Source organism: Corythoichthys intestinalis, chromosome 21, assembly GCF_030265065.1.
Source record: "Corythoichthys intestinalis isolate RoL2023-P3 chromosome 21, ASM3026506v1, whole genome shotgun sequence".
NCBI lineage: Eukaryota > Metazoa > Chordata > Actinopteri > Syngnathiformes > Syngnathidae > Corythoichthys > Corythoichthys intestinalis.
The window spans coordinates 25,144,029-25,171,825 of record NC_080415.1 but is presented as its reverse complement, the minus strand read 5'-3'; the positions used below and the strand labels follow the sequence as shown (position 1 = coordinate 25,171,825).

The following is a 27,797-nucleotide window of genomic DNA, read 5'->3' as shown; positions in this document are numbered from 1 at the left end:
GTTGACGAGCAGTAAAACGTGCAATAATAGGAAGAATTTACGAAGCGCTAATGCATTTCTATGGCGAGTATGCGGACATCATGGCGCGGGGGCGTGGCTGTGACGTCACGTGAGTAGGGTCTATAGCAAAGTCATTTATATGCAATGACATTTTTCGGCCACCAGGGGGGGCTGCCCCCCCTTAAAATCCGTTTATGATTAAAATGTATTTTTCCCCAAAAAAACAAGCTAAAAAATTTTTCTTCTACAATTTTTGAACAAAAAACAAATATTTGAAGACAGTACCTTTAGTTTTTCATAACGTTTTGCAAAGTTTTTTTTTTTTTTTTAAATGGAAAAAAATATTCCTAAAATTTATTTGACAAGCTTTCCCACATTTAAGTCGCTTTCATTCTAATTTAATTGTCATTCTTTTCTAACTTCTTGGAGACTGCTCAATGCAGGCTTTAGTTTAGTGTCTTTGAGTCAGAGACCGATAGGAATCTCCCCCCACAGTGTTCAGCATCATTTCAAGAGGAAGCTGTGGTTTGTGTCATCTCTATTTCTTCCAGCATCTTTTACTACCACAGCACAATCAACCAAATAAGCCTATTTAAGCAAGCATGTCTCACGACGACTCGAACGTGTCCAAATGGAGGCAAATAGCATTGAGGTAAGTGTTGTTTTGTCAGTGTTTGAGTGTGATTGTTGAGCTATTAGCCCACGTAGCTAGCCGCTACCACAGTGGATGTCATCAGGTTTGTTGTTGAAGAACCGGGGCTCCGAACCGGACTGCGGGCAAGTCGCACCCCGCGGTTTGCGTCCTATTCACGGTGAGGTCAGATGCCAATCGCCGATAGCATTCTCGGAGGATGAAGGGTCGTGGTGTTGTGTCACGTGACCGATAAAAATATTGTTTTTTTCACCAATAAGATTTGAATTGCACCTAATAAAGCCTTTGTATTTTTTTTTTTTTTTTTTTTTTTTTAAACTTTCTCACACGATACGGTTAAAAAATAACAACAAACAAACAATCCAATGATTTACTCTCAGTCAGCATTTTCGTCATTTGACACTTCCTGTTTTCAAATCAGCACTTTCGTCACAAAAAATATATAAACGCAACGTGCACAAACTAAACATTGTGTGATGTTTATCTAGTTTGAAACATGATTGAACCCACCAGTTTGTCTTACCCGTAAACAACGGAATCATGTTTTCGTACCGGAAGGTTTATTTATCATGAAATGAGGCGTTCAAGTCAAAACGCACATTGAGAAACTGTTGAACAGACGTGGCAATAACATTTTTTAATTTTTTCTATCTTTCATATTAGCAATTGTTATCTCATATTTGTATGCCAATGGTGAATAATCACATCGATTCGACTTTTTAATTTCTGTGCACTATTGTGTAGACTGTCTTGAAAATTTGTATGTCCCAGTTGTCACAAACACACCAATATATGGGCTTCATAGCCAATTATTTTCCCAGAAGGCGTGTTATTCCCGCCCCTTTTCCTGTATTAGCCAATCAAAGTGTTTTCTATCAGGCCGCCTCACTTCCTCCTTTCCTAAACGCACGTTGTTCGTGTCACAGCCGCCAAGAAGTTAATTTTGCATTTTAAAATCCACATTTTGATGCAATTATGCCTTCTCCAAGGTAGGACATCACTTTTAAGACTTTCTAGGGTGCCAAAAGAAGCTTTGCTCATTGCTGTCGTAAAACTTTAGTGATTTGAATAACTTTTGGGCGTGAATTAGGTTAGAAAATGTGAATTTTTGTCAAATCCTAACTACTGTATTGCAGGTTATTGTTTTCTGCAATTTATGTTATAGTTTAACTAATTATAATGGACATTCATTATTGACTGAAAATTGGGTAACGTGTTGTTCATGTTGTTCAAGGTTCAGATCTTTATAGAAATTCATGTTATTCTTGAAAACCAAACCTTTGAGGAGTGGATGTTGGTAAACGGCATTTAATCTGTTAATAATGATAATATTTGTAATTTAAATAAAATAGTGAAATTAAAAGTTCAAAAAATGTTTTCCCTTAGAAACAAAAAACCTTTTTTCAGAGTAAATGAAAAAAATTCAGGAAATTATAGTGTGGGAAAATTTAATCTGCTAGGTCATGCAATTCTGAAACAAAATTACTGGAAGTTAAAGAAAAATATTTAATGCAGTAATACAGTATTATTATTAATCATCACCAGAATCACAAAATACAGTATAATATATTCCCAATTTTTAATTTACAGTGAAAACACACTTTTTGGGATGGGCAATCCCCTGCTCGACATTTCTGCTGTGGTGGACAAAGACTTTCTTGATAAGTAAGTATGACAATCTAATCTAATTCCAAGAATATCTACATTAACCTGTGACTCACTGAATTTCAATTGTACTATGCCTTGTGTCTTTCTATAGGTACGGATTGAAGCCCAATGACCAGATTCTTGCTGAAGACAAACACAAGGCCTTGTGAGTAAAAACAGAAAAAAAAAAGGAAAAGCATTACAAACTCTGAATGGAAAGCACGTGTGCTGGAGCCAAATAAGGGCGTGCACTGGTCATTCATCCCAAAGCTCAAAATAGCCGCTTGGCAGATTAACCCCGAACGTAAAACACCACTATATGGTAACACAAGTGTGAAGCAAATACTGTACTATGGTGTTAAAATCTTTACAAGTGAATTCTTAAGTTAGAACTGTTTTTCTCAAGCTGCCACACCACCCATGTTAATTCAAAATGTTTCTTAAATAAATAGAGCAAAATTCAGGAATTAAATATTCAAATATTGTATGACATTTATGGCTGCAGCTATCGATTATTTTAGTAGTGGATTAATCGATGAACGAGTTAGTTCGAATAATCGAGTAATCGGGTAAGGAAGATAAAAAATTAATATACCTGAGCTGAGCCTCTAACGGTATTAAAAAAAAATAAACAAAAGAGGAACTAAGTACAACAAAAGAACAATTGGCTAACTTGCATAGCAAAAATAGGCTAACTTAAATGCTATAAAATGCTAACTTTTATTCTATTCTTCAAAGCTCTTAACAAATGGTTCAAACACATATTCCCACAAAAACGGCTAAATATACCTCTAAATTATGAATGCATTAAAAAACATTGTCAAACAAAAAGCTTATGTTGGTCTTATCAGGGAGCAGCTGGTTTCAGCCATGTGAAATGAGTTATGTCATAATCACTTTTCCCACTATAGGACGGTGTATCCACCCAAATCAATAAAACTAAATGCAAACACTTTCAAAACAAACCATTACAACGCCACTTTATTTAGACGAATACTCGAAGCAGTAAAATTTAATTCAAATCTTTTTTTAATCGAATTACTCTAGTTAATCGAAAAATCGTTGCGGCACTAATGACATTTTAAATGTAAGAAATATTACTTTATATTTTACAATCAAATACTGATTAAAATAACAAAATTGATTGGATGATTACATTATTGTATTGCTTGAAATGTATAGTTATGAATAAAAGTATGGAAATATATTGTAAATTGAAAACAACAGAAATATAATATATATTAAGAACTATTATAAGCAGACTTTTCTCCTCCGAATGAATAATTGTTTAATTTAATTAATTAATTAATTTATTTATTTTTTCAGTCATGCACACTTTCTATGTTTTATATCACCATTGTCAAACATATCAAATTTTATTTAACTAATTGGAAACCTGTTTGTACTGTAGCTTTAAAACAAATGTTTTTCCAAGTTATATAATTAGGTTTATTGCACTGCTGTAATTTAACATGATAAACCATTATAAAACTGTCGGCCGGCTGTAATTTATTTCTTTGTTATGGAAAGTGTTAAGGGACCGACAAAAAAAAAAAAAAAGATATATCGACCAATCATTATGTTACTGAATTTTTGGAATGGATTCATTTCAGTGGAGAAAGATAACTTGCGATATGAGTGATATGACTTGCTGTAGTACAGCCTTTTTACCATTAGATGATGATGTTGCTACAATTTAGTGTGACATTGCACAATCATAGGCAAGGCATGCTGTCTGCCCGAGTCCGGCCTGCACATTAACTCATGTTCCTGGATGAACCTTTAACATGGGCGTTGTGCTTGAAACCAATGTGACAAGGTGTCCCGTCTGTTATGACACCAGCGATGACTTTCAATCACTGGCTCGCGTCTCCACTTGGGGGAGAGTGCAGATGGCTCCACTTCGGGGAGTCTGTCTGGGTTCACGTGACGCCCGCTCGGAAAACCGACGCCATCTGTAACACGCGTGACTGGATCCCACGCCAATATGCCTTCCAATATGTCAATATGAGTCTTTTACTGTAGCCTGGGTGGTTATCGACATTTTCATCGTGATGTCAGACGTGCTGCTTTGGACCTGATAAGATCTCCAAATGCCTCAGCAGAAGCAATTTGAAGTACACAACCAAGGCTTATTCAGCATTGGTAAACTCAGAAGAAGTACATTAAATTGTTCCATTTATCAAAAATATATTCTGGGAAGGTAAAGACACATCAAGTGTTGACTTATAGAGGCCACTTCCTCAGGACTCGTTACCTTACTAAAGGCGTAATGCGACCTTGTGGTGACGGCCCAGAACGGGGTGGTCATCAGCGTCGGGGCACAAAGGCAGCGCTGTTATCTTTAAACTCTGCACAAGGCCGGGGCGGGATTAACGTGCCGCTTTGGTTGGTAATTCCTAGTACAATGCACGACAATGCCTGGCACACATAAGGGGATACCAGTAAATGTAATGGGATACAACAAAATGGCCTCTACTGTTATTTGGTATGTCACTCACTTGAGAAAGTTAACACCTCATAGTAAATAACCACCACAAAAACACTAGGCAACACTAACCATGTTATGTTCACGTTACGGCTGCCACAATTAATCGACTAATCAACAGCTAATGGAGAATCAATTTAATCAACAACTACTTTGACTGTCGATTAATCGTTTAGAGACATTGTTGAGCTCAGAATAACGTACCGCACGCAGGCTATTTTGGGACCGTGACGTCGCATCGTAAAGCGGAAGTAGGACATTATATACACGTCCTCGCATGCAAACCATTATATTTCGGCCTTCTTTCGCCGGTAATCTTTAAAAAAAATGATATGCCGATTATTCACTGCTACTATGGAACTTGTAAAAACGACTTGAGACATTACGACATATAAAGGATGTTTTCTTCATACTCTCCCGGAACCAAAAACTCGGAGGAAAAAATGTGAAGAATGGAGCTACTATCCTACTGTGGCGCGTATGTCTAAAAGACCAGTTTAATGCCAGCAAAGTGAAGCCGTTCACATTTCATATGCAGTAAACACTTTGTTTGGGCCAAGAGGTAAGCCATTTTGATATTTTGACTTATTTTTTTAGCGTAGCGTTTTGCCGTGCTGCTTCTGTCTGACAATGAATGACCTGAAAAAAAAATAAAGTGGTATCTGATTGCCACCGTTGTTACCTTTTCTGTTGTAAAGAAACAACTTTAGTAAGGGGGAAGTGTAAATAAATTAATAGAATTAAAATTTGTTATTAATGAAAAAATGAAGTTTTCGTTGGCGAGTAGCATTTGCGATCGCTGCACAAAAACGGCAATGTCCCTCAAAAAAACAGTCAGAGACATAAGACAACCAGAGGATGTAATATATAAGAAAGATGGGGCTTATGGTGGTAAAGGATTGATTGTTGAAACAGTAGAATGTTCTTGTCAGTGGCGAAAGAAAAAAGTGTTGATAAAAAAGCTAAGGGTAAGCTTAGGTCTGCTCGTTTTTGTATGTATTTTTCAGCCGTCGACACTCAAGCCATCTCTTTAACTGAACATTTGTATGTTCTTCCACATCTTTACCAGTGAATTTGGCACCAGGGACATCATTTTCGGACAGAATTGCTAGGTTTAGCTCTGTAAACATCTGCTTCGTACACTATTCCCATTCATTTCCTATTGGGGACAAACAAGCGCTTGTCCCCCCTTAGCTAACAGCAGAGCCACAGAAGCTAACGTCATAAATGTTATTGAGCGGAAGTGACGTGTAGCGTGCTGTACTCATTGTCCATTTCCTCTTAATAGCTATTATTCTCTTTTAAAGCAACACTAGGTAACTTTTCAACCTTAATAAAATCTTTTAATAACATTTGTGATAATATGTCAACTGACAACTAGTTGGATAACACCTCTTTTATATCTTGAGGGGGTCTGTATCGCTTTCACCGGCACTAAGTAACTTTGAGGAGGGTGGCAGGAACCCTGCCACAGCAAAAAAAACCTACAAATGCGCTGACTGCTTTAGGCAAGGCAAGGCAAGGCAAGGCAAATTTATTTATATAGCACAATTCAACACAAGGCAATTCAAAGTGCTTTACATCACATGAAAACCATAAAAATCACATTTAAATCAACACAACGTAAAAACCAAGACAAAAGATCGCATTTAATCACAGAATAAAAATAAATAAATAAAAATAAAACAAAAAACAGAAATAAAGCAAAAACTACTACTAATAATAATTGAAATCAGCAATGGAGATAAGCACAAGAGGAATAGAAGGCAGGTAGATTGAAATATATAGACAGTTATGGATATGCAGTGCTAAACAAAAGCGTTTTTAGCCCTGATTTAAATGAGCTAACGGTTTGAGCATACTTCAGACCTTCGGGTAACTTGTTCCAGAGGTGAGGAGCATAATAACTAAATGCTGCTTCACCCTGCTTGGTTCTTGTTCTCGGAACATGCAGAAGACCCGTTCCAGACGACCTTAGGGGTCTAGATGTCTCATAGGAATCTAACAAGTCAAGCATGTATTTTGGTCCAAGGCCATTAAGTGTTTTGTAGACGAGCAGTAGTATTTTATAGTCTATCCTTTGACTCACTGGAAGCCAGTGTAGCGATTTCAAAACCGGTGTAATGTGGTCCAGCTTCCTTGTATTTGTGAGGACTCTGGCTGCAGCATTCTGTACTAGCTGCAGCTTCCTGACTGATTTTTTATCAAGACCTGTAAATATACCGTTGCAGTAGTCCAATCTGCTGAAAACGAATGCATGCATAAGTTTTTCCATGTCTTGTTGAGTCAGAAGCCCCTTAATTCTGGTTATATTTTTTAGGTGGTAATAAGCGGATTTAGTGACGGACTTTAGATGGCTATCAAATTTTAGGTCTGAGTCAATAATTACGCCAAGGTTTCTGACTTGATTTGTAGCTGTAAGTGACATTGTGCTAAGTTGGCTGCTTATCTTTGACCTTTCCTTTTTTGGCCCAAAAATGATCACCTCTGTTTTCTCCACATTTAACTGGAGAAAATTCTGGCACATCCATTCATTGATTTGATGAATGCATTTACTCAGGGAGACTAAGGGACTATAATCATGTGGGGACACAGAAATGTACAGTTGTGTGTCATCTGCATAGGCGTGATAGGAGATGTCATACTGTTCCATTATCTGAGCTAACGGAAGCATATAGATGTTAAATAAGAGTGGTCCAAGAATTGACCCTTGAGGGACTCCACACGTGAATTTGGTTCGTTCTGACTGATAATTTCCGATTGACACAAAGAAATCCCTATCATGTAAATAGGATGTGAACCACTGAAGAATAGTGTCAGTAAGCCCTACCCACTGTTCCAATCTGCTGAGTAGTATGTTGTGATCAACCGTGTCAAATGCGGCGCTGAGATCCAATAGTAGCAGAACAGATGATTTGCCTGCATCGGTATTCCGACGAATATCATTTAGGACTTTGATAAGCACGGTCTCGGTGCTGTGTTGTGGCCGAAATCCAGACTGAAATGAGTCAAAAAGATTGTTTTGGATCATAAAAGTCTGGATCTGTTCAAACACAACCCTTTCGATAATTTTCCCCAGGAATGTCAGATTTGATATTGGCCTGTAATTACTAATGGTTGAGGCATCCAGATTAGGTTTTTTTAGGAGAGGTTTTATTACTGCAGTTTTTAAAGTCTGAGGAAACTCTCCTGTTTGGAGGGAAGTATTTATAATCTGAAGTATGTCTGGGGCTATGCAATGAAAAACAGTTTTGAAAAAGTTTGAAGGAAGGATGTCAAGGCAGCATGTTGTGGGCTTTAGTTTCGACACAATTTCTGTTAAAGTGGCATAGTCCAAGAGGCTAAACTGTCTAAGATTGACGTGGGGGACATGTTGGGAGGCATTTAGTGTAACATTTGTTAATCCGGAGTTGCACACAGTCTGTCTAATCATTAGTACTTTGTGTGTAAAAAATGCTGCGAAATTATTACAGGACACCTCAGATGCCAATTCCTGAGGTATTGATGCTTGTGGGTTTGTCAGTTTGTCAACAACAGAAAATAGTGTGCGAGTATTGTGGGTGTTTCTACTAATGATCTCTGAAAAATATGATTGTCTAGCATTTTTCAGTTCCTGGTTGTATTTGCGAAGACTCTCTTTGTAGATATCATAAAAAACTAGGAGTTTGTTTTTTCGCCATCTGCGTTCTGCTCGTCTACAAACTTGCTTTTGTTTTATAGCTAGTATGGCATTTCTCCAGGGTGACCTCTTCTTTCTTGACAAGGTTTTTGTCTTAATCGGGGCAATAGTGTCCATTACAGTCATCACACCGGAACTGAAACTATTTACAAGTTCTTCCACTGGAGCTATTGTAGGGGTTAATAATGAGGCATAGGCCTGTGTGAATAACGCACATGTGTTATCACTTATGTAACGCTTCCTAATAAACTCTGTTTCCCTTTTCAGAGGATGGACAGGGGTGGTCATTTTAAACATAATGCAGTAGTGATCAGACAGAGCAACATCATTCACTGTGACCTCAGAGATGTTAAGACCTTTGGATATTATTAAGTCCAGTATGTGCCCTCTGTTATGTGTTGGAACTGTGACATGCTGAGATAAACCAAATGTATCCAAAATATTTAAAAGCTCTCTAGCACATCCTTCTTCAGGATTATCAACATGAATGTTAAAGTCACCCACTAAAACAACACAATCAAAGTCCATGCACACGGAAGACAGTATTTTGGTAAACTCATCAAAAAACATTGTGTTATACTTCGGTGGTCTGTAAATTGTTACCAAGGCAGCTCTGCAAGGGCTTTTTAGCTGAATGACAATATACTCAAAGGAATCAAACTGACCACATGAAATATTCGTGCATTGAAAACTGTCCCTGATCAGACTGGCAACCCCACCTCCTTTCTTATGGGTTCTTGGCGCACTAAAGAAATTGAAGTTTGCGGGGGTTGCCTCGATCAGAACTGTCGAACTCTTATCTTGATCTAACCAAGTTTCTGTTAGGAACAACATGTCAAGGTTATGTTTGCAGATAAAATCATTAATTAAGAAAGATTTGCCAGCTAAAGATCTAATATTTAGCAGAGCCAATTGGAGATGCCAGACTGGATTCACTGGTGAGCTTTGGGAATGACATACTATGTTTAACAGGTTGGCAGAATTTATTGAACGTTTTTTATTTCTCACCAGTCTAGCCCTTTTTTTGTTGTTTATCACCACTGGGATTGTTGAGCATACATACTGTACTCCATAAGGCCCCGGCTTTTGCTGGGACAGAAAAGTCTTTGTAATGTTTTCACAGCCTGGACCCGGTGCACATCATATTGGTGTCGCAAACATGGCTCCCTCCATAGAAGCTTTACGGCATACGTCACCTTCCCCTTTCCCCCATATAGACGGAAGTCAGTGCAAACTCTTTCGCGCGAATGCTGCAAAGATGGCAGAGCAACAAAAGAGACAAAAAGTTTTGTCTGTGGAGGAAAAAATGAGGGTACCAGGATATACAGAATAAACATTGGCCCGGCTTTCACTCACTGGCGTGATGAGTTCAGGTGTTGCTGGGGGCTTTAGACATAATAAGCCACACTGTTGCTAACCGTCATATGCTATTGTTTAGCCACAACTGGATTCTTTACCTTATTGCTATTTGTCCTTCGCTCAGCCGCTTGAAACAGAAATGTTGTTTAAGCATCTGCAGGCGACCGGGAGATTGATTTTGGATTCATTGATGATTTTACGACACTGTTTGGGTGTGCGCTGATCCTCATGGGAAACGCAGTCTTCCTTAAGGCAAAACCCTACCGCTTCTGTCCACCGGTGTCGCTAAAATCGACCAAACTCAAAAATTACAAAGTGTTGCTTTAAAATTTATTGATTTTTTAAAAAAAATGTTATTTTACATTTTTAATGCAAAAATATGATAAATAATAAAAATAATATCAATAAAATTAATAAGATATGGATCACATAATAATAATAATAATAATCTGATTAAAAAAAACTCTTATTAAAAAAATACTGTATTTCAAATATAAACAAAGAACGAAACAGTAAATCTTTTTTTATTCATTTTCTATTGCTTATTAATTTAAAAAAGCTGGAAAGAAAAATACAGTGGTACCTCTATTTACGAAATTAATTGGTTATGGAAGTAGATTCGTAAACTCAAAATTCTGCAAGTAGAGACGCGTTTTCTATGTAAATGCCCTAGTCTGTTCCAAGACCCCCAAAATTCCGACATACTGTATTTTCGAACTATAGTCGCACCTGAGTGTAAGTCGCACCAGCCATAAAATGCCCAACGAAGAGGATAAAAACATATACAGTGCCTTGCAAAAGTATTCGGCCCCCTTGAATCTCACAGCCTTTCGCCACATTTCAGGCTTCAAACATAAAGATATGAAATTTAATTTTTTTGTCAAGAATCAACAACAAGTGGGACACAATCGTGAAGTGGAACAACATTTATTGGATAATTTAAACTTTTTTAACAAATAAAAAACTGAAAAGTGGGGCGTGCAATATTATTCGGCCCCTGTACTTTCAGTGCAGCAAACTCACTCCAGAAGTTCAGTGAGGATCTCTGAATGATCCAATGTTGTCCTAAATGACCGATGATGATAAATAGAATCCACCGGTGTGTAATCAAGTCTCCGTATAAATGCACCTGCTCTGTGATAGTCTCAGGGTTCTGTTTAAAGTGCAGAGAGCATTATGAAAACCAAGGAACACACCAGGCAGGTCCGAGATACTGTTGTGGAGAAGTTTAAAGCTGGATTTGGATACAAAAAGATTTCCCAAGCTTTAAACATCTCAAGGAGCACTGTGCAAGCCATCATATTGAAATGGAAGGAGCATCAGACCACTGCAATTCTACCAAGACCCGGCCATCCTTCCAAACTTTCTTCTCAAACAAGGAGAAAACTGATCAGAGATGCAGCCAAGAGGCCCATGATCACTCTGGATGAACTGCAGAGATCTACAGCTGAGGTGGGAGAGTCTGTCCATAGGACAACAATCAGTCGTACACTGCACAAATCTGGCCTTTATGGAAGAGTGGCAAGAAGAAAGCCATTTCTCAAAGATATCCATAAAAAGTCTCCTTTAAAGTTTGCCAGAAGCCACCTGGGAGACACACCAAACATGTGGAAGAAGGTGCTCTGGTCAGATGAAACCAAAATTAAACTTTTTGGCCACAATGCAAAACGATATGTTTGGCGTAAAAGCAACACAGCTCATCACCCTGAACACACCATCCCCACTGTCAAACATGGTGGTGGCAGCATCATGGTTTGGGCCTGCTTTTCTTCAGCAGGGACAGGGAAGATGGTTAAAATTGACGGGAAGATGGATGCAGCCAAATACAGGAACATTCTGGAAGAAAACCTGTTGGTATCTGCACAAGACCTGAGACTGGGACGGAGATTTAACTTCCAACAGGACAATGATCCAAAACATAAAGCCAAATCTACAATGGAATGGTTAAAAAATAAACGTATCTAGGTGTTAGAATGGCCAAGTCAAAGTCCAGACCTGAATCCAATGGAGAATCTGTGGAAAGAGCTGAAGACTGCTGTTCACAAACACTCTCCATCCAACCTCACTGAGCTCGAGCTGTTTTGCGAGGAAGAATGGGCAAGAATGTCAGTCTCTCAATGTGCAAAACTGATAGAAACATACCCCAAGCGACTTGCAGCTGTAATTGGAGCAAAAGGTGGCGCTACAAAGTATTAACGCAAGGGGGCCGAATAATATTGCATGCCCCACTTTTCAGTTTTTTATTTGTTAAAAAAGTTTAAATTATCCAATAAATGTTGTTCCACTTCACGATTGTGTCCCACTTGTTGTTGATTCTTGACAAAAAATAAAAATTTTATATCTTTATGTTTGAAGCCTGAAATGTGGCGAAAGGTTGCAAGGTTCAAGGGGGCCGAATACTTTTGCAAGGCACTGTATAAGTCGCACCGGAGTATAAGTCGCATTTTGGGGGGAAATTTACTAGATAAAATCCAACACATAGAACAGATATGTCATCTTGAAAGGCAAATTAAAATAAAAATACAATAGAGAATAACATGCTGAATAAGTGCACAGTATGATGTTACATGATGCATGAACAACGAAATGCGAATATACTGTCCTCACCAGGACGCTACGGCTCGGTCCTGGCTATACAGTGAGCTAAACTCCCAAATGACGATGCTGGAGTATAATTTGCTGAATCAATTTCGTCCTCGATACTAAACAGCTTCGCATCAACGTAAATAAATGATAATTAGGTGCTATTACAGCAATGACACAAACGGTTAGCATGCGTTCGCTAGCATTAGCACATCGTTCAAACAACCACACAACTGGCTCTAAGTGTCCGATCGCGGGTGGAAAACACACAACAACAGAAAAGATGATACACACAGGCGTTGGCTCTGTGGAGATATATTACCAGCATAAGCACTGAATGTAGGTTCGCAGCCGATTTTCTCTCTCTCTTGCTCTCTCTCGCTCTCTAGCGGTCCGTCTTCTTCTGGCGTGTGAGCGCTCATCTTCGTGTAAACAAGTGCGAGTGCGCCCTCACTTGGGCGTGAAAGCGCCACAAACTAAAAGCATGCATTTATAAAAAGTCAATAATACAATTGAACACACATTGCCAAAGGCAGAACGCGAACGTGGCCATAGCTATTATGAGTTATTCAGATGACTATAGCATAAAGAACATGCTAACAAGTTTACCAAACTATCAGTGTCACTCCAAAACACCAAAGTAACATGTGAAATGATATCATAATAATTTTTTTGGTAAATTAAATCGTTTTAATTGTATTAACCGTTACAGACATAATATGTTACATTCATCCAGAGTCTTTAGTTTAGGCTTAAGGTAGGGTTATCAAATTTATCCCGTTAATGGCGTTAATTAATATTTTAAAAATTTATCACGTTAAAATATTTAACGCTATTAACGCATGCGCCGCACGACCCACTCACGCATTGTCACGTTTAATCTGTAATGGCGCCGTATACCTACATATAGAGCTAAAAGGCAGAGTAAAATGAGTAGAGTGAATTTTGGCTGCCTTTGGAGCAATTTTTTAATTGGCTAAAGCCTTACAATCCCTCTCTCTACGATTAGAAATATCGTGGGAAGCAATGTGGGGAAGAAAGGTAGTAATTGATCATTTTCTTAACACCCTATGTTATTTCCCAACGCAGAGAAGATATATTTGGTACCACTACGCACAGTCATGGGTGCACTTCCCATCATGCATTTGGGCACAACAGTTAAATGGCTACAGTATCATTTACTGAAAGCTCAACAAATACACTTGATGGCAATATTTAGTCACAATATACAAAGTCACATTTATCCTTTAAGAATTACAAGTCTTTCTATCCATGGATCCCTCTCACAGAAAGAATGTTAATAATGTAAATGCCATCTTGAGGATTTATTGTCATAATAAACAAATACAGTACTTATGTACTGTATGTTGAATGTATATATTCGTCCGAGTTTTATTCATTTTTTTCTTAATGCATTGCCAAAATGTATATGATCGGGAAAAATTATCGGGAATGATTGGAATTGAATCGGGAGCAAAAAAAAAAAAAAGCAATCGGATCGGGAAATATCGGGATCGGCAGATACTCAAACTAAAACGATCGGGATCGGGAGCAAAAAAACATGATCGTAACAACCCTAATCATAATGTGTTAATAATTCCACATATAAGTCGTTCCTGAGTATAAGTCGCACCCCCAGCCAAATTATGAAAAAAAAAAAACTGCGATTTATAGTCCGAAAAATACGATAAATCTTTTATGAAGCACAAAAATGCATCAAAACATTTAACAAATACATGTTGCACAATAAACAAAAAATCAGAGTTGTGAATAATATAAATAACAAAGAATAGAGTCAAGAATAAAAGTTCATACACTCACATAAAACTGTCGGAAAACCTCACGGCCCTAGGGGCGAATAAAGAGTACGCTGGGATACACACATGCACATACAGTTGAGGTCCCTCTTAGCCAATTGGATACTAATAAATGCTACGCAATAGCCAATGGCAGAGCAGCAGTAAGTATGTTACGTTCAGTAGACTCTGGGAACTCCGAGTAACAGCCCATACTGTATTTTGCTGTTCGTATCCTGAAATTTCTTTTATAACGAGGCAATATTTTCCCGTTGAGGTGTGTTGTAACCTGAAAATTCCACATGTAGAGACGATTCATAAGTAGAGGTACCACTTTACCGTAAATCCTTTTCTATTTGTTTTCATTTTTTTACAATAAAAAAAAAACAGTAAATATCCTCTTTTCTCTTTAAAATAAACTGTAAATAACATGATTTATATATGAACAGAATAGTTGATGACAAAATAATCGTATGTGCCCAAGTACATTTTCAGTGCATGCTGCGTGGGATAGAATTCATGACTCATATAATTTTCACATTTCTGAAATATGGTTCATGTTCACGGTTCACCAAGAGGACGAGATTCTAATTGAACTAATTCACTGCCATTGACAGCGATATGCATTCAAGCCAATTGAACAACCTCTCCCAGTTCAAATGACTTGGATGTCTATCGTCCTCGATGGCAGTGAATAGCAATAAAACGAAATCTACAGGATTACAGAGCATACGTTTAACTCCCCATCCACTTTCTGTCCACGAGGAGGCAACAGTCGCCCGCTGTTTCTCCTCCTCCTTCCCTCCCGTTTTCCAAGGAGCCTCAGCAGGAAATAACATGTCATCATAGTGAACGCCCGCCCTTCTTCTGCAGGAGATTACAATGTGGGCAAACACTGGATTCCAGGGAGGCACATAGCATTCCGTAACGCACTGCAAAACAACTGTACTAGAGCTAATGATTATAAGCAGTGTGTGTTTCGTCTCCGCTCCATTCAATGGTAATGAATTGTTTACTGGTCTTTGCAGAGGTTGTTTGCTCACAGCAATTAAGTTCATCAGTCTTACTCTTCCTCTGCACTAAATGCAGATTAGCCGTGTCACAATTGCAAACTCCTCATTATATCGCGTGTGTGTTTGTGTGTGTGACCCTCTCTGCTGCATGAATAATTCAAGCCACATTAGCAGGCTGGCTGAGGGAAGAAAGGGAGGTGTTCCTGTTCCTGAGGAGGGGGTGTGCGATGGGATATGAGACACGCGCATCATCTTCACACGACACGGGAGATCAGCGGAGGTGCCTCTCCACCCGCCTGCGCCCCGCTGCGTGTGTACGTTGCACGCACACCCCTACTGCTCGCACTCAATCTGCTTACCAGGAGGGGAAACAACAAAGAGTACATGCTAAACAATTCTGACTGTGTGTGATATACTCGGCTCTGTCAACACACTTGACTGGAGTGTTTTGAGGGCTTTGTTAGACTCCAAAAAAGCTGAATTTGGGCTGGGGAATCGCAACATTGGGATTCTAACATTATATAAATTCAGCCTGTGAGGCCAGTTTCACTTAGCAACATGAAGTTTGGTAGGCATGTCTATCAGGGGTAAACTCACAAAAAAAAGTCTCAAACAGCCATGTCCGATATGAAACCGTGAGTCTGCTATTCTGGTTTAAATGCAAACATTTTCTGAACATTTGCCTTTTAAAAATTTGGTATGGGATGACTATTGGGTAAACTCACAAAAAAGTCTAAAGAAGCCATGTCTGATATGGAAAAGTAAATCTGCCATTCTGATTTGAATGCAGACATTTTTCGAAAATTTGCGCAGTGTAACATTTAAAAAAAAAAATCTGCCCCTGAAGCCAGTTCCACCCAGCAACATTAAATGTGAGTCCCTTTCACATACAGTATACATGAACGCCGTTAAAATCCTGGGATTTAGACGGGTAACACTTATGTGTGAAAGGAATTTCCCGGGTCAACTGACACAGAGATTACGCAGACATTTAACGGGTCGCGTCTTAGTATTATGTCCGGGACTTTCACGGGATGAGGCATACGTGAAAGCACGCATTTGATTCCCGGGTCACAGCACAATGTCTGAGGACGTAAATATCATGGCGGGACGATCGTCATTTACAGTACTTTCTTAACAGTAAGACGAAAAGCGGTAAACATCACAGTTATCAACATGGAAAACTGGAAATGGCAAAATTAAATTGCTACTGGATCGTAGAGCCATCTTTGGAAATTTGTTTTATTTTGTTGCCGATGTTAGGTCCGCAACTGCTGAAACAAGGTTGTACCTCAAAAGCAGAAAACAATGGAGGGAAGTGTTCAAGGGTTTATTAAATATTAAATCGCGGAATAGGGGAATAACACAATGGGTCCGTGACAGTAGGTCGACTGGGATCAATAATACTAACCTAATCGGTAGGCAGAGAGCTGATAAGACAGTAAAACAAGTACACTCAAATACCAGCAGAACGTAGGGGATTTCAAAATAAGGGCGGCAGTCGAACAACCTAGCAAATGCACGAAATTTGAGAGTACAAGATGTCAAATGGCGCCCAGCAAGTTAATATCTCGGCACCCTTCTCTTGGATTGCCTTGGCTTAGTTACAGTCTTGATGAGCTTGAAGTAGCTGCAGGTATGATGTCGAGAATGCTCCTACAACCGCGTCTGTAACAAAACACGATATGACCAACAGACTGTGGCAGCCGACGCCGACCTAAAATGACGTAATGTCCGGGTTATAAAATCGCGCCAGCCGCCTTCCCAAGCACAGAGAGCAACACGTCGGCAAAACGGTACAAGTCTGTGAAAGTGTCCAACCCGCATCATTTCCAGGATCTCTCTCCATGTGTGAAAGCAATGACGCGAGTAAATCCCGCGTCACTTTACATGGGAATTTAACGGGATATTTGTGTGAAAGCGGCTTTGTCAGGGATGTCTATCAAAGGTAAACTCACTAAAAAAGTCTGAAGAAGCCACAATCCGATATGACACCGGAAGTTTGCTATTTTGGTTTTTAGCCTGTTTTTCGAAAATTTGCGCACCGTAACGTATTTAAAAATGTAGCCCCTGAAGCATGTTTTACTTCACATAATGGAATTTGGTAGGCATGTCCATCTTGAGTAGAGTCACAAAAACTCTCCAGAAGTCATGACTGTAATCACACGGAAAGTCTGCTACCAGTGTTGTTTTCGTCAACGAAAACGAAGATATTTCGTCAACAAACACTTTTTTTCATGGTGATGAAAACATGTTCTGGAAAACTAAAATATAACGAGACGAAAATGCGCAATAGTTTCCGTCACATGTTCACAATGTGTGACATTTTATGTGTAGTTAGCTCGACATGCTACGCCCCTCTTACCCGACTCACCAGTTGTCTCAGTCTACACGCAGGCTTGCACAGACAGTAAGATTTGATTTGGCCAGAGAGAATATGCATTTGTGCTTTAGCCTTTAATGGTCTGTGCGGAGTGATCACCACACACAATATGTAAGTCGTAGTGTTAGCATAGCATTTGCGTTCGCATTAGGCTAATGCTAACGGCGAGCGTCCACTAAACTCTGACTTTTTTTTTTTTTTTAAATATAGTTTGTGGCGTCTAGGTGTCTATAATTCAAAATAATGTGTTGTTTTTATACTGAATGTGTATATTCAAGTTGGCGTTGTTCTTTTAGACCAGGGGTGTCCAAACTTTTTGCAAAGGGGGCCAGATTTGGTGTGGTAAAAATGTGGGGGCCGACCTTGGCTGACGTCCTTTACGTAGAACAATATATTTAAGCACAGTTTAGCAAGCCATTCTGTGCGTCACATTTGCTTTATTATTTTTTATAATTAATAATTTCAACAATCTCGCAACTAGCCTTTGTGGTGTTCTCTTTCGACTCTCGGGCTCTTGCGAAATACTGCTGCCGTGAAATTAAACTAGCTTCAAGTTGCTTCAATTTCTCGCCTGTAATCTTGTCGTACATGTCAGTGTGTCTTGTTTGGTAATATCGCCTCACATTGAACTCTTTAAAAACAGCGACTGTCTCTTTGCAAATGAGGCAGACATAGTTGTTGCGTATTTTAGTGATGAAATAGTCCAATATCCACCTATCCTTGGCGCGTCGGCCGTCGCAGTCAACTTTCTTTTTTTTGTTGATTGTCGTCATTTTAGAAAATTGGAAGGGTGACATGGGGTAATGTTGCCTACAGTGTTGCTGCCTTTTAGTGGGTAAAGGAGGAGCAGCATTCAGTGTGTAAGCTACTTCATATGCTGGTAGCAGTACTGCTGACCGATTTATTAAGCTACTTCATATGCTGGTAGCAGTACTGCTTACCAATTTATTAAGTCTGTATGTGGGCCAGACGTTATTGATTTTATGACAGAGGCCGGGGGCCGGATGAAATTTGACCACGGGCCGCATTTGGCCCCCGGGCCGGACTTTGGACATGTCTGTTTTAGACGCTACAATACGTAGTTGTCTATCTATGTTCATTTGAAATAGTTGGAAACCTTTATTTTTGGAGTAATGTTTTTTTTCTATTTACAGACGAAAATATTTTTGGTAAACGACAACTAAAACTAGATGAAATTAGTCTTGATTTTTCGTCAACAAAAAACAGACGAAGACGAACACATTTTGAGATGACTAAAATACGACTAAGACTAATAAGTAAGCCCAAAAGTCTAAGACGAAAATTAAAAAGGCTGCCAAAAACAACACTGTCTGCTACTTTGGTTTGCTATCAGACGTTTTGGGAAAATTTGCACTTTCAATTAAAAAAATTTAGCCTCTGAAGCCTAATTCACTTTGCAGCATGAAATTTGGTAGGTGTGTCTATCATCAGAAAAATCACAAAAAAGGGTCAAGTTAGAAACAAATTTGTTGCTAGTGATCGGAATTTTTACATTTTTTTATTTATTTAGCTGCCTCCTTTCACAAAATTAGCAAATGGATTAAGCATCATTGTTATAAAACCAACCTCAAACCTGCCTCTGGTTATGCTATGCAGGTATTTGTGAGTGATACCACTTCACAAAATACTCTCCCGGTTCACTGTGTACATGCGTGACAACCACCTCTAGATACCTTGTCGGTTTTTGAGTGGTGTATCGGCCCCTAAAGTCACCTCAGTTGGAGACCCTGGCAGGAGGTGACGATGGTCAGAGCATTTGACGACCCACCCGCTGAGAATAGCATAGGTTACAGTCTGGTATCTGTCGTCAGCGGACTCCCGAGCCAAAGAGACGGCGCAGAGATTAATGGCACTTGGGTAGTCATTGAGACATCAGGAACGTGGCGCTTGTGATGTTTTATTGATATGAGTGAATGTGATGAAGTGGGGCGTTTGCATAAATATGACATTGTCTTTGCGGAGCTGCTGCTTGTAAAGTCAAAGGGACGTTTGACGTGACAGCCACTGAGTTTTGTGTATTTTCGGGGGTAATTCTCATACAGGCAGCATACACTCATGCCAAATAAGATAATGTACATACTGCATCAAAGCAGGATAGTTTGATGCAGGATTATAAGACCCCTAAGAGACCGCATGTCCGCATGTTTCCATACCCTTAGCGATGATTTCGCTATTTTTGGGATTGGTTAACTAACCGTTTTTTAATGTTATTTATGGTTATAAGAATCTGGTCTTTAAATATTTTGCTATAAATTTGCTTTGGAATCACTTAATATGTGCTTTTAAAAGTTTATGAATACTATATAACTAAGGAACTGTATCATTTGCAAATTTCTTACTTTGATTAATTACTGTTAAGAGGTAGGAGTGTAAGCATACATAGATTTGAAACAATACATGGGTTGATTAAGCAGTGATCCGATTTACTCTATCGGAACAGAAAATAGCGATTATAATACCAAGCAACTCTTCTAGTACTCTTTTAGATGTGCCATTTGATTGAAAAGTTTTTATTCAAATATCTGAAATGTTTCAGCCCCAAAATTCTTAAAAGCAGCAATGTTTTTTTTTTTTTTTGCTTCATGTGAAGGGTAACTATGTTAAAAAGCATGTTTATTTCATATTACACGCAGTATTTTATGCTCCTGAATGAAATCCACAGCTTGGATTTGTGTGGAAGCGATTGGTATATTTATTCAATTTTTTAAAATCCTGCTTCAAGAAAATGAGTGACTTCCGGCCAGAGTCTGGATTGAGGAAGAAGGCGAATGTGACGTCAGCGGACTAATCATTTTACCGTCATCACTATAGTACGCGGAAGGACTGCAGATTCAGCGGATTAATTTGTTTATTTTTTTGCGTCACGCCAGCCCAATGTGCTGCAGGCTTTTGTTGCTACACCAGGGAGAGTGGTGTGAGGATTTTTGGATTTCCAAAAGATCCTGTTCACCGCGAAGTATGGGCAAAACAAGTCCGACAATCTAGGGATCATTGGATGGATGACGAAGAGAGTAAGCTACATGTTTTATGTTCTATCAAATACTGGGATCATGGCACACATTATAATAAGGAGGTGGCTTGCATTTTGTGGGTGAAAATGCTCCTTCTCCACCGAGATGACCACACATGGTCGCCGGCCGATAAAGGCGTGCCAGCCTATAGCGCGCTATCCTTGGTTTGGGCCTGTGGAGCTCCCTCCCCCCCCCGCTCTCGTGTCCGGTTCTCGATTGTGTCGAGACTTCCACCCCCTCAGTCCTTTTCACAAGCCCACCTATAAAGCGCTATCCTCGGCCGCTCTCGTCTCCGGTTTTAGATTGTTTCGAGATTTCCAGCCCCCTCGGCCCTCTTCCCGTGCCCGCCTATAGAGCGCTATACTCAGCTTGGGCTTGGGCAGCCAGCCGCTCTGACGTTGGCCAGTTTGTCCACCGAGAAGGCGCCATTTTCAGCATTCATTCCCCTCTCTGTGCCCGGAGATGAGCACTGCCTGCCTGCCAAGGCCACAGCAGACTGACGAGCCAAAACCTGCACCCCAGGGGTTGGCCGATCGGTGAAGACGATCACCCCTGCCGCCGTGTGTCAAATGAATCGGGGTAGTTTTGTATGATTTTTTTGTTTGTTTTGTTTTAGAAAAGCGAGGAAGAGACTTGGAAGAGCCGCTCGGTTCGGGTTGGCATGTTGCCGATCTCTCACGCCTCCTGTTTTGTTTACGCTCTTTCCTCCGTCTCCGAAGCCGGGGCAGGGAAATGACAAAAGCCGAACTAATTCCGGTGGCATAAAATACCGTTCGGGAGGTTTAAAAAGTCGGCAGTTTTGAGCATAATGCAATAATTTAGCTCTGTCGTACTGAATAAATGCATTTTTAATATTTCATATTCCATTTAGCACAAAACTGTTGTTTGTCATGACCATACAATTTATTTAGCATATAAAATACTTAGATAAGAACAATATTCTGTAAAAATATTGGAGTAGAGAGATAAAAACAATCATGACATTTTGCTGCTCTCTGTCGCATTTTCCTTGTTCTGAATCTTCCTCCTCCATTGGGCTGAATTCTAAATCAGCTGAAATCGTTACTCTGCTGACGTCATCACCCAGATTGCAGCAGCAGACACAAGTGTGCTCCCGCACACTGCAGGCTGAAGTCTGTGAGTGCATGACCTCTATTGGCTAACTCATAACCTACAGGCAACACAGGGACCAATAAGTCTGCAAATACCGTATTGGATCGAATATAAGACAGCCCTGATTATAAGACGACCCCCTCTTTTTCAAGACTCAAGTTTGAAAAAAAGACTTTTTGAACACCAAGTTAATTTTTATACAGAAAATAATTAAAGTACATCCGAAACAAATGATTTTAACAATATATTTGATAGAAAAAAACATGTTATTTTACCTAATTCAAATCTTAATATCTGAACATTTAAATATGTAAACTAGGGCTGTCAAAATTATCGAGTTAACGGGCGGTAATTAATTTTTTAAATTAATGACGTTAAAATATTTGACGCAATTAACGCACATGCCCCGCTCAAACAGATTAAAAAGACAGCACAGTGCAATGCCAACTTGTTACTTGTGTTTTTTGGAGTTTTGTTGCTCTCTGCTGGCGCGTGGGTGCGACTGATTTTATGGGCTTAAGCACCCATGAGCATTGTGTAATTATTGACATCAACAATGGCGGGCTACTAGTTTATTTTTTGATTGAAAATTTTACAAATTTTATTAAAACGAAAACATTAAGATGGGTTTTAATAAAAAATTTCTATAACATTTACCTTTTAAGAACTACAAGTCTTTCTATCCATGGATCGCTTTAACAGAATGTTAATAATGTTAATGCCATTTTGTTGATTTATTGTTATGATAAACAAATACAGTACTTATGTACCGTATGTTGAATGTATATATCCATCTTGTGTCTTATCTTTCCATTCCAACAATAATTTACAGAAAAATATGGCATATTTTAGAGATGGTTTGAATTGCGATTAATTATGATTACTGAATTGTTAAGCTGTAATTAACTCGATTAAAAATTTTAATCGTTTGACAGCCCTAATGTAAACTAAAGTGCAATCACATTCGTAAATGAATGGCTTCTGGTTTTTGAAATGTAAATAAACCAATTTATTGTGATAAATATCAAAATTGCAATAACTGAATTAACCATCAAAGTGAAGTCTAACTGTAACCATAGTCTTGAAACAAATCTGAATAAGGAAGAACATTGGAATAAAATAATGCCAACTGGTTAAACTTGAGAGTAGCTGAGATCTGTCATGACAAAACATCGCTTCAATGATATCTGGCATAATCTAGCGTCGTAAATGGGTATAACGTCTAGACCGCGAATATAAGAAGACCCCCACTTTTTCAGTGTTATTTCAATGCAAAAAACACCATCTTGTATTCGGGCCAATACGGTAATTAATCATCTTTGACACAAAATACCCAAAATCAGGCTTTAAAGATCTAGAAATACTGGCCCATGCTACATAGCTTCCAGGTTTTGAGGCAATCAGTTCATGAATAATGGAGGATTAGGAATTCATAGTTAGATTCCACAAGAAGAACAACAACAACTACTACTGGACTGGTACCTTGACAGGCTTTCAGTCTTTTAAAAGTGAAAATTACTATTGTTTTTTTGGCCACTATGGTGACCAATGGATTTAAATTAAGTATTGGTGTAAATAATATTGCATCATATCGATCGGATTCCGTTCAGTTAAATCGTGGCAGACTTTATGATATCGACAAATATCGAATCTTGGTCAAAGACTACTGTATGTCGTAATGTCACAGCAGAAAATTTGGACAATTTTTATGCATGATGATGATCAAAATAGTTGTTGATTAGTCGATTAATGAAGACAGCCCTAGTTATCTGATGCAGTGGTACTCTTGAAAAGAGTTTAGCTAGAGATCAAATGAGAAAGTCAATTATAACGTGGATCATAAGATAAGGCTGATGCAATGAAGGGAGAATGGGGGGGCGTGCTTGGCATCTGTTGGTGGCCAGCAGGTGGTGCACAAACATGATCCACTGATCCGACCACCCCCCCCCAAACCCCCCTGCTTTCCAGTCCATCCCACCGATGCGCCCTTTTAAAGAGCATTTTATAATTAATCTGTGGGTGTCTCAGCCGCTGCATAACAGTGTGTTCTGTTGAGGAAGAAAAAAAAAACTCAAGCTCGCTCGGGGCTATTTTTAGTCGTCTTTGATTCCCCCCCTCCTTCGGCAGGAAAAGCCAGGGATGGCGGCAGCCTCTCTTTTTAAACAGGGAGGCTAATCTAGTTATAGTGTGCTATCTGGGCTGATGCTTGGGTGTGTTTGTGGTTGTGGGGGGTGACACCAGGCCATATGGTCCCCACAGTAGGAGAAGGCTTGTGGATGGCCGACTTCGGAGATAAGGAGAACGTCCCCTCGGTTTTGAGTCTGGATCCTCGGGAGAAAAAAATGCCAGAAGCTTCATCGCGTCCTTCCACTCACCCGCCCCTTCCTCTTTTCAGCCACTGTCGCACTGTGACAAACAACGCCACCCTCTGCAGTGCAAAGAAAGAGAGGGAAAAAAAACTGACAGGAAATGATACGTGCCAGCGTGGCCTAATTGAGTACAAACTGTCCTCACGCAAACACTATCTGAATGGTGTTTAAAAAAACAAAAGCAGGGATGCACTTTTGTTATTCCAACATTCTAATGCAATTACTTCCTCATTATGTCCGTGTAATTCCGCAGTCATTAATTGTGCACCCAAAAGCTGGAGGTAATATGTGCTTGTTTTTCTCCCGCTCAATGGGGATTTAGCCAAATAGGCTGCGATACCTGAACAATGTTATGATGCTTTTGGCGAACGGGCGTTCATCCCACACTCGATTAGAGCGTGTCGGCGAGGCCTCCGCTCATGACTCATTTGCACTCAGTCTGTTTTTTTTTTTTTTTTTTTTCTCCATGTTCCCCTTTGATAAGAACACTGTATTCATTTTGCATTCATCACCAGTTAGAGATACTTTGGGAGTAACAAAGAAGCAAACCTATTTCCACAGATGGCAAAAGTGTGCGCAGTTTGTACTCTTTTAAAGCACTCTGGAAGTAGAAGAACTAATTCAACGTTTGTACAAGTAAAATCTGCCCCTGTTTAATGCTCATATTTGACACTTTGAAACTAACAAGCCTTTATTGACAGTGGAGTAGGTAGTATAAGGGCTGCTGCAGGGGTTAAATTGTGCCGGAACACGCCGGAACAGGATCCGCCACCTCTTGATTTTGGCGTCCCTGTGTTCCGGGACTTATTTGGGCGGATCCGGTACCTCTCGTGTGTAGAAAATAATAATAATATAAAAACATTAAAAAAAAAAAAAAGTATAGTATTGTAACGTTGACAAAGAGTCAAACGTATAGTTACAGCCCCTTTCACATACTCCGAAACACCTGGAATGTCTCGGGATTAACCCGTGTAGCAGTTGTGTGTGAAAACAATTTCCCGTGTCGACTTACACGGAGATTACGCGGACATTTCACGGGTCGCGTCCTAGTGTCAAGCATGTCCGGGACTTACCCGGGAAGGGGTGTGGGTGAAAACAGGCGTTAAATTCCAAGGTCACAGCACGATGGCTGATAAAGGTAAATATCATAGCGGGCCGATCGTCACTTCCTCTCTCTTCGCAGTAAAACGCAAAGCGGTAAACAACCATCGCAAATATAAACATAGCAAGCGGGAAATGGCTAAATCAAACTGAAAACATAATGAAATTAAAATGTCCAAATATTACGCCGGGGTTCACACTTGCTAACTTTTAAAGAAATATATATATATTTATATATGTATACTCAAACGATTTATGGATGTTAAACTAAGAAATGTTATAAGTAAATAATTTGGATAAAAAAGTGAAGGCGCTGTATGGTCATTGCAAACAGTATAAGTGCAGAGCCAGAGCGTGCCATGCCCTCTTTTTAATCTTCCTCTCTGTGTGTCCGCATAACCGCATCTGTTTATTTATACTTAACAGACTTTTTCAGCCTTATTTCATTGTGTAAATGCATTTAAAACGATCACAAAAATATGTAGACTATTTAAACATTGAGAAAACGTGCGATTTTTTTTTTTTTCTGCGAATTCGTTAGCAAAGACAGTCTTTTATGCACAGACATTGTCACAAACATGATCCTTTTTAATCTTGCCCTTTGTGTGTCCTTTTCCAGTGTTATTTCATTGTTTAAATGAATTTTAAATTCGTTACAAAAGACAAAGGCATCGTCACAAACGTGATCACACAAAACGCAACCAGTCCGTTTTCCCAAGCAGCAAGCAGTGCTGTCCAGGTCTAACTGGCGCATCCCATCCTTTTCATCCTTATCCTGAGTCCTCACAAATAAAACATAAGAATTCGAGGCTTGGGGGTTCAAGCTTGAGCCTACAAATAAAATATACAATTTTGTTGGTTTTTTTGGGGGCTGGAGCCTACAAATAAAAGATAAAATTTCGACGTTTTTTCAGGCTCGGGCCTGCAAATCAAGACTGTAAGACTGTCATTAGACAATTAGACATAGTTATGACATGACACTGTCATGAGCATTAACAAATGGTTATAACAGTTATCATTTAGTTTTATTCGGCAAATTATCCCACTTTGAATGGATTCAAAAGATCCAAGCTAGACATAAATGGAGTTGGTAACATAATTTTCTGGATGATACGTAATGACATCTGTCATAAGCATTCAGTAATGCCCATGATAGTCTCATGTCATAACTATGACGGTGTTATGACAGTCTTATGACGCCGCTGTCATATAAAGTGTTACCAAATACCATACCAAGCAATTAATGAAACTGGATCAGTAAATGCACAAATAATTAGCACAGAACATGAATTTTGATTGTTACTTACATCTGTATTGCTGCAATGCATGCTAGGAGGCATGTGTTGCCAATTAATCCAAATAAATCAACAAATAAGTCGCGCTGGACTATAAGCCACAGGATTCAAAATGAACGAAAAAAGTAGCGGCTTATAGTCCGGAAATTACGGTAATAGGTTACACTTAATTTGACAGCGGTGTCATAAGACCGTCATAATTATGAAATGACACTATCATGGGCATTAATGAATGCTTATGACACGTCATTAAGTGTCACTAACTTTATTTATGTCCAGCTTGGATCTTTTACATCCATTCAAAAGTAAGATAATTTGCCGGATGACACAAAATGACATCTGTTATAAGAATTCATAATGCTCATGACAGTGTCATTATGGCGCTACTGTCAAAGTGTTACCAAATACCATGACTAGCAATTAATGAAACACCTGGAACAGTAACTGAAGATATAATTAGATGACAACATGAATTTTCATTGTCATGTACATCTGTAGCACTGCAATGCATGCTAGGAGGCATGTTGTACGACGACAGTGTCCACAGCAGGTGGCAACAGAGGTTGACTGTCCCCCCCCAAGGGAGCAGTGATGACCAAATGAACCTTCTCGAAACAATGAAGCTTTGCAGCCAATTGGTTTAAAGCTTCATGGTTCAAAATTCTTTAAAAATTGTTTTCATGTGTGTGTGTGTGTCTTGTATTTATTTAGATTTAGTAGTGGAAAAAGATACAAATAAGACCTGTTTTTTCACTATCCCCCCCCCCCCCCCCCCCCCCCCCGAAGTATTATTAAAAAAAACTTTTATGTGTATGTATATATTTTAATAAATGGTTTTAAATGTCATAATTATGATAAGTTTTAGACATATTATAGTCCCACCGAATTATTTTTAAACAAGAATAAGGTAGAAAAATGCTTGGCTTTATTAAATGCTTCATTGAGTGAGTACACTCAAACCCACTCAAGCTGCTCACTTACACACAATGAGTTGCCACAGCAACTGATTAGCAAGTTAAACGATGATTGACGCATGCGGCGCTTTGAAGTTCGCATCTCTGACAAGGTCAAACCTAAACGTCTGTCAATCATTGTTAACTTAACTAACGTTCCTACAGTACGAAAGCGGCAATTAGTGCCAATCCTTCCTAGACAAATGGATTGGATGTGTATCCATATAAATGGCAGCCAATGAATTAAGTAGAAAAGCCTGAAAGTTTTTTTTTTTCTTCGCACAACTGCCCTTACAGAGAAACTTGACTGTATTTGAATAAAGAAAAAAAGCAC

The 27,797-nt window shown here is 39.1% G+C and overlaps 1 protein-coding gene across 2 annotated transcripts in view; it reads left to right on the top strand.

The window, feature by feature from the left end:
* Positions 1-476: 476 nt before the first annotated feature.
* The window catches only part of LOC130909229 (adenosine kinase-like), a 291,652-nt gene continuing 264,331 nt past the window's right edge, over positions 477-27,797 (top strand). Inside the window, exons 1-3 of one of the 2 annotated variants that reach the window (XM_057825447.1) lie at positions 477-652; positions 2,243-2,317; positions 2,412-2,465. In XM_057825447.1, the coding sequence (XP_057681430.1) occupies positions 603-652; positions 2,243-2,317; positions 2,412-2,465 (179 nt within the window). In that variant the 5' untranslated portion in view covers positions 477-602. Of the gene's footprint in view, positions 653-1,278; positions 1,642-2,242; positions 2,318-2,411; positions 2,466-27,797 lie in introns of those variants that run through there. The other variant, XM_057825448.1, reaches the window with a different exon arrangement.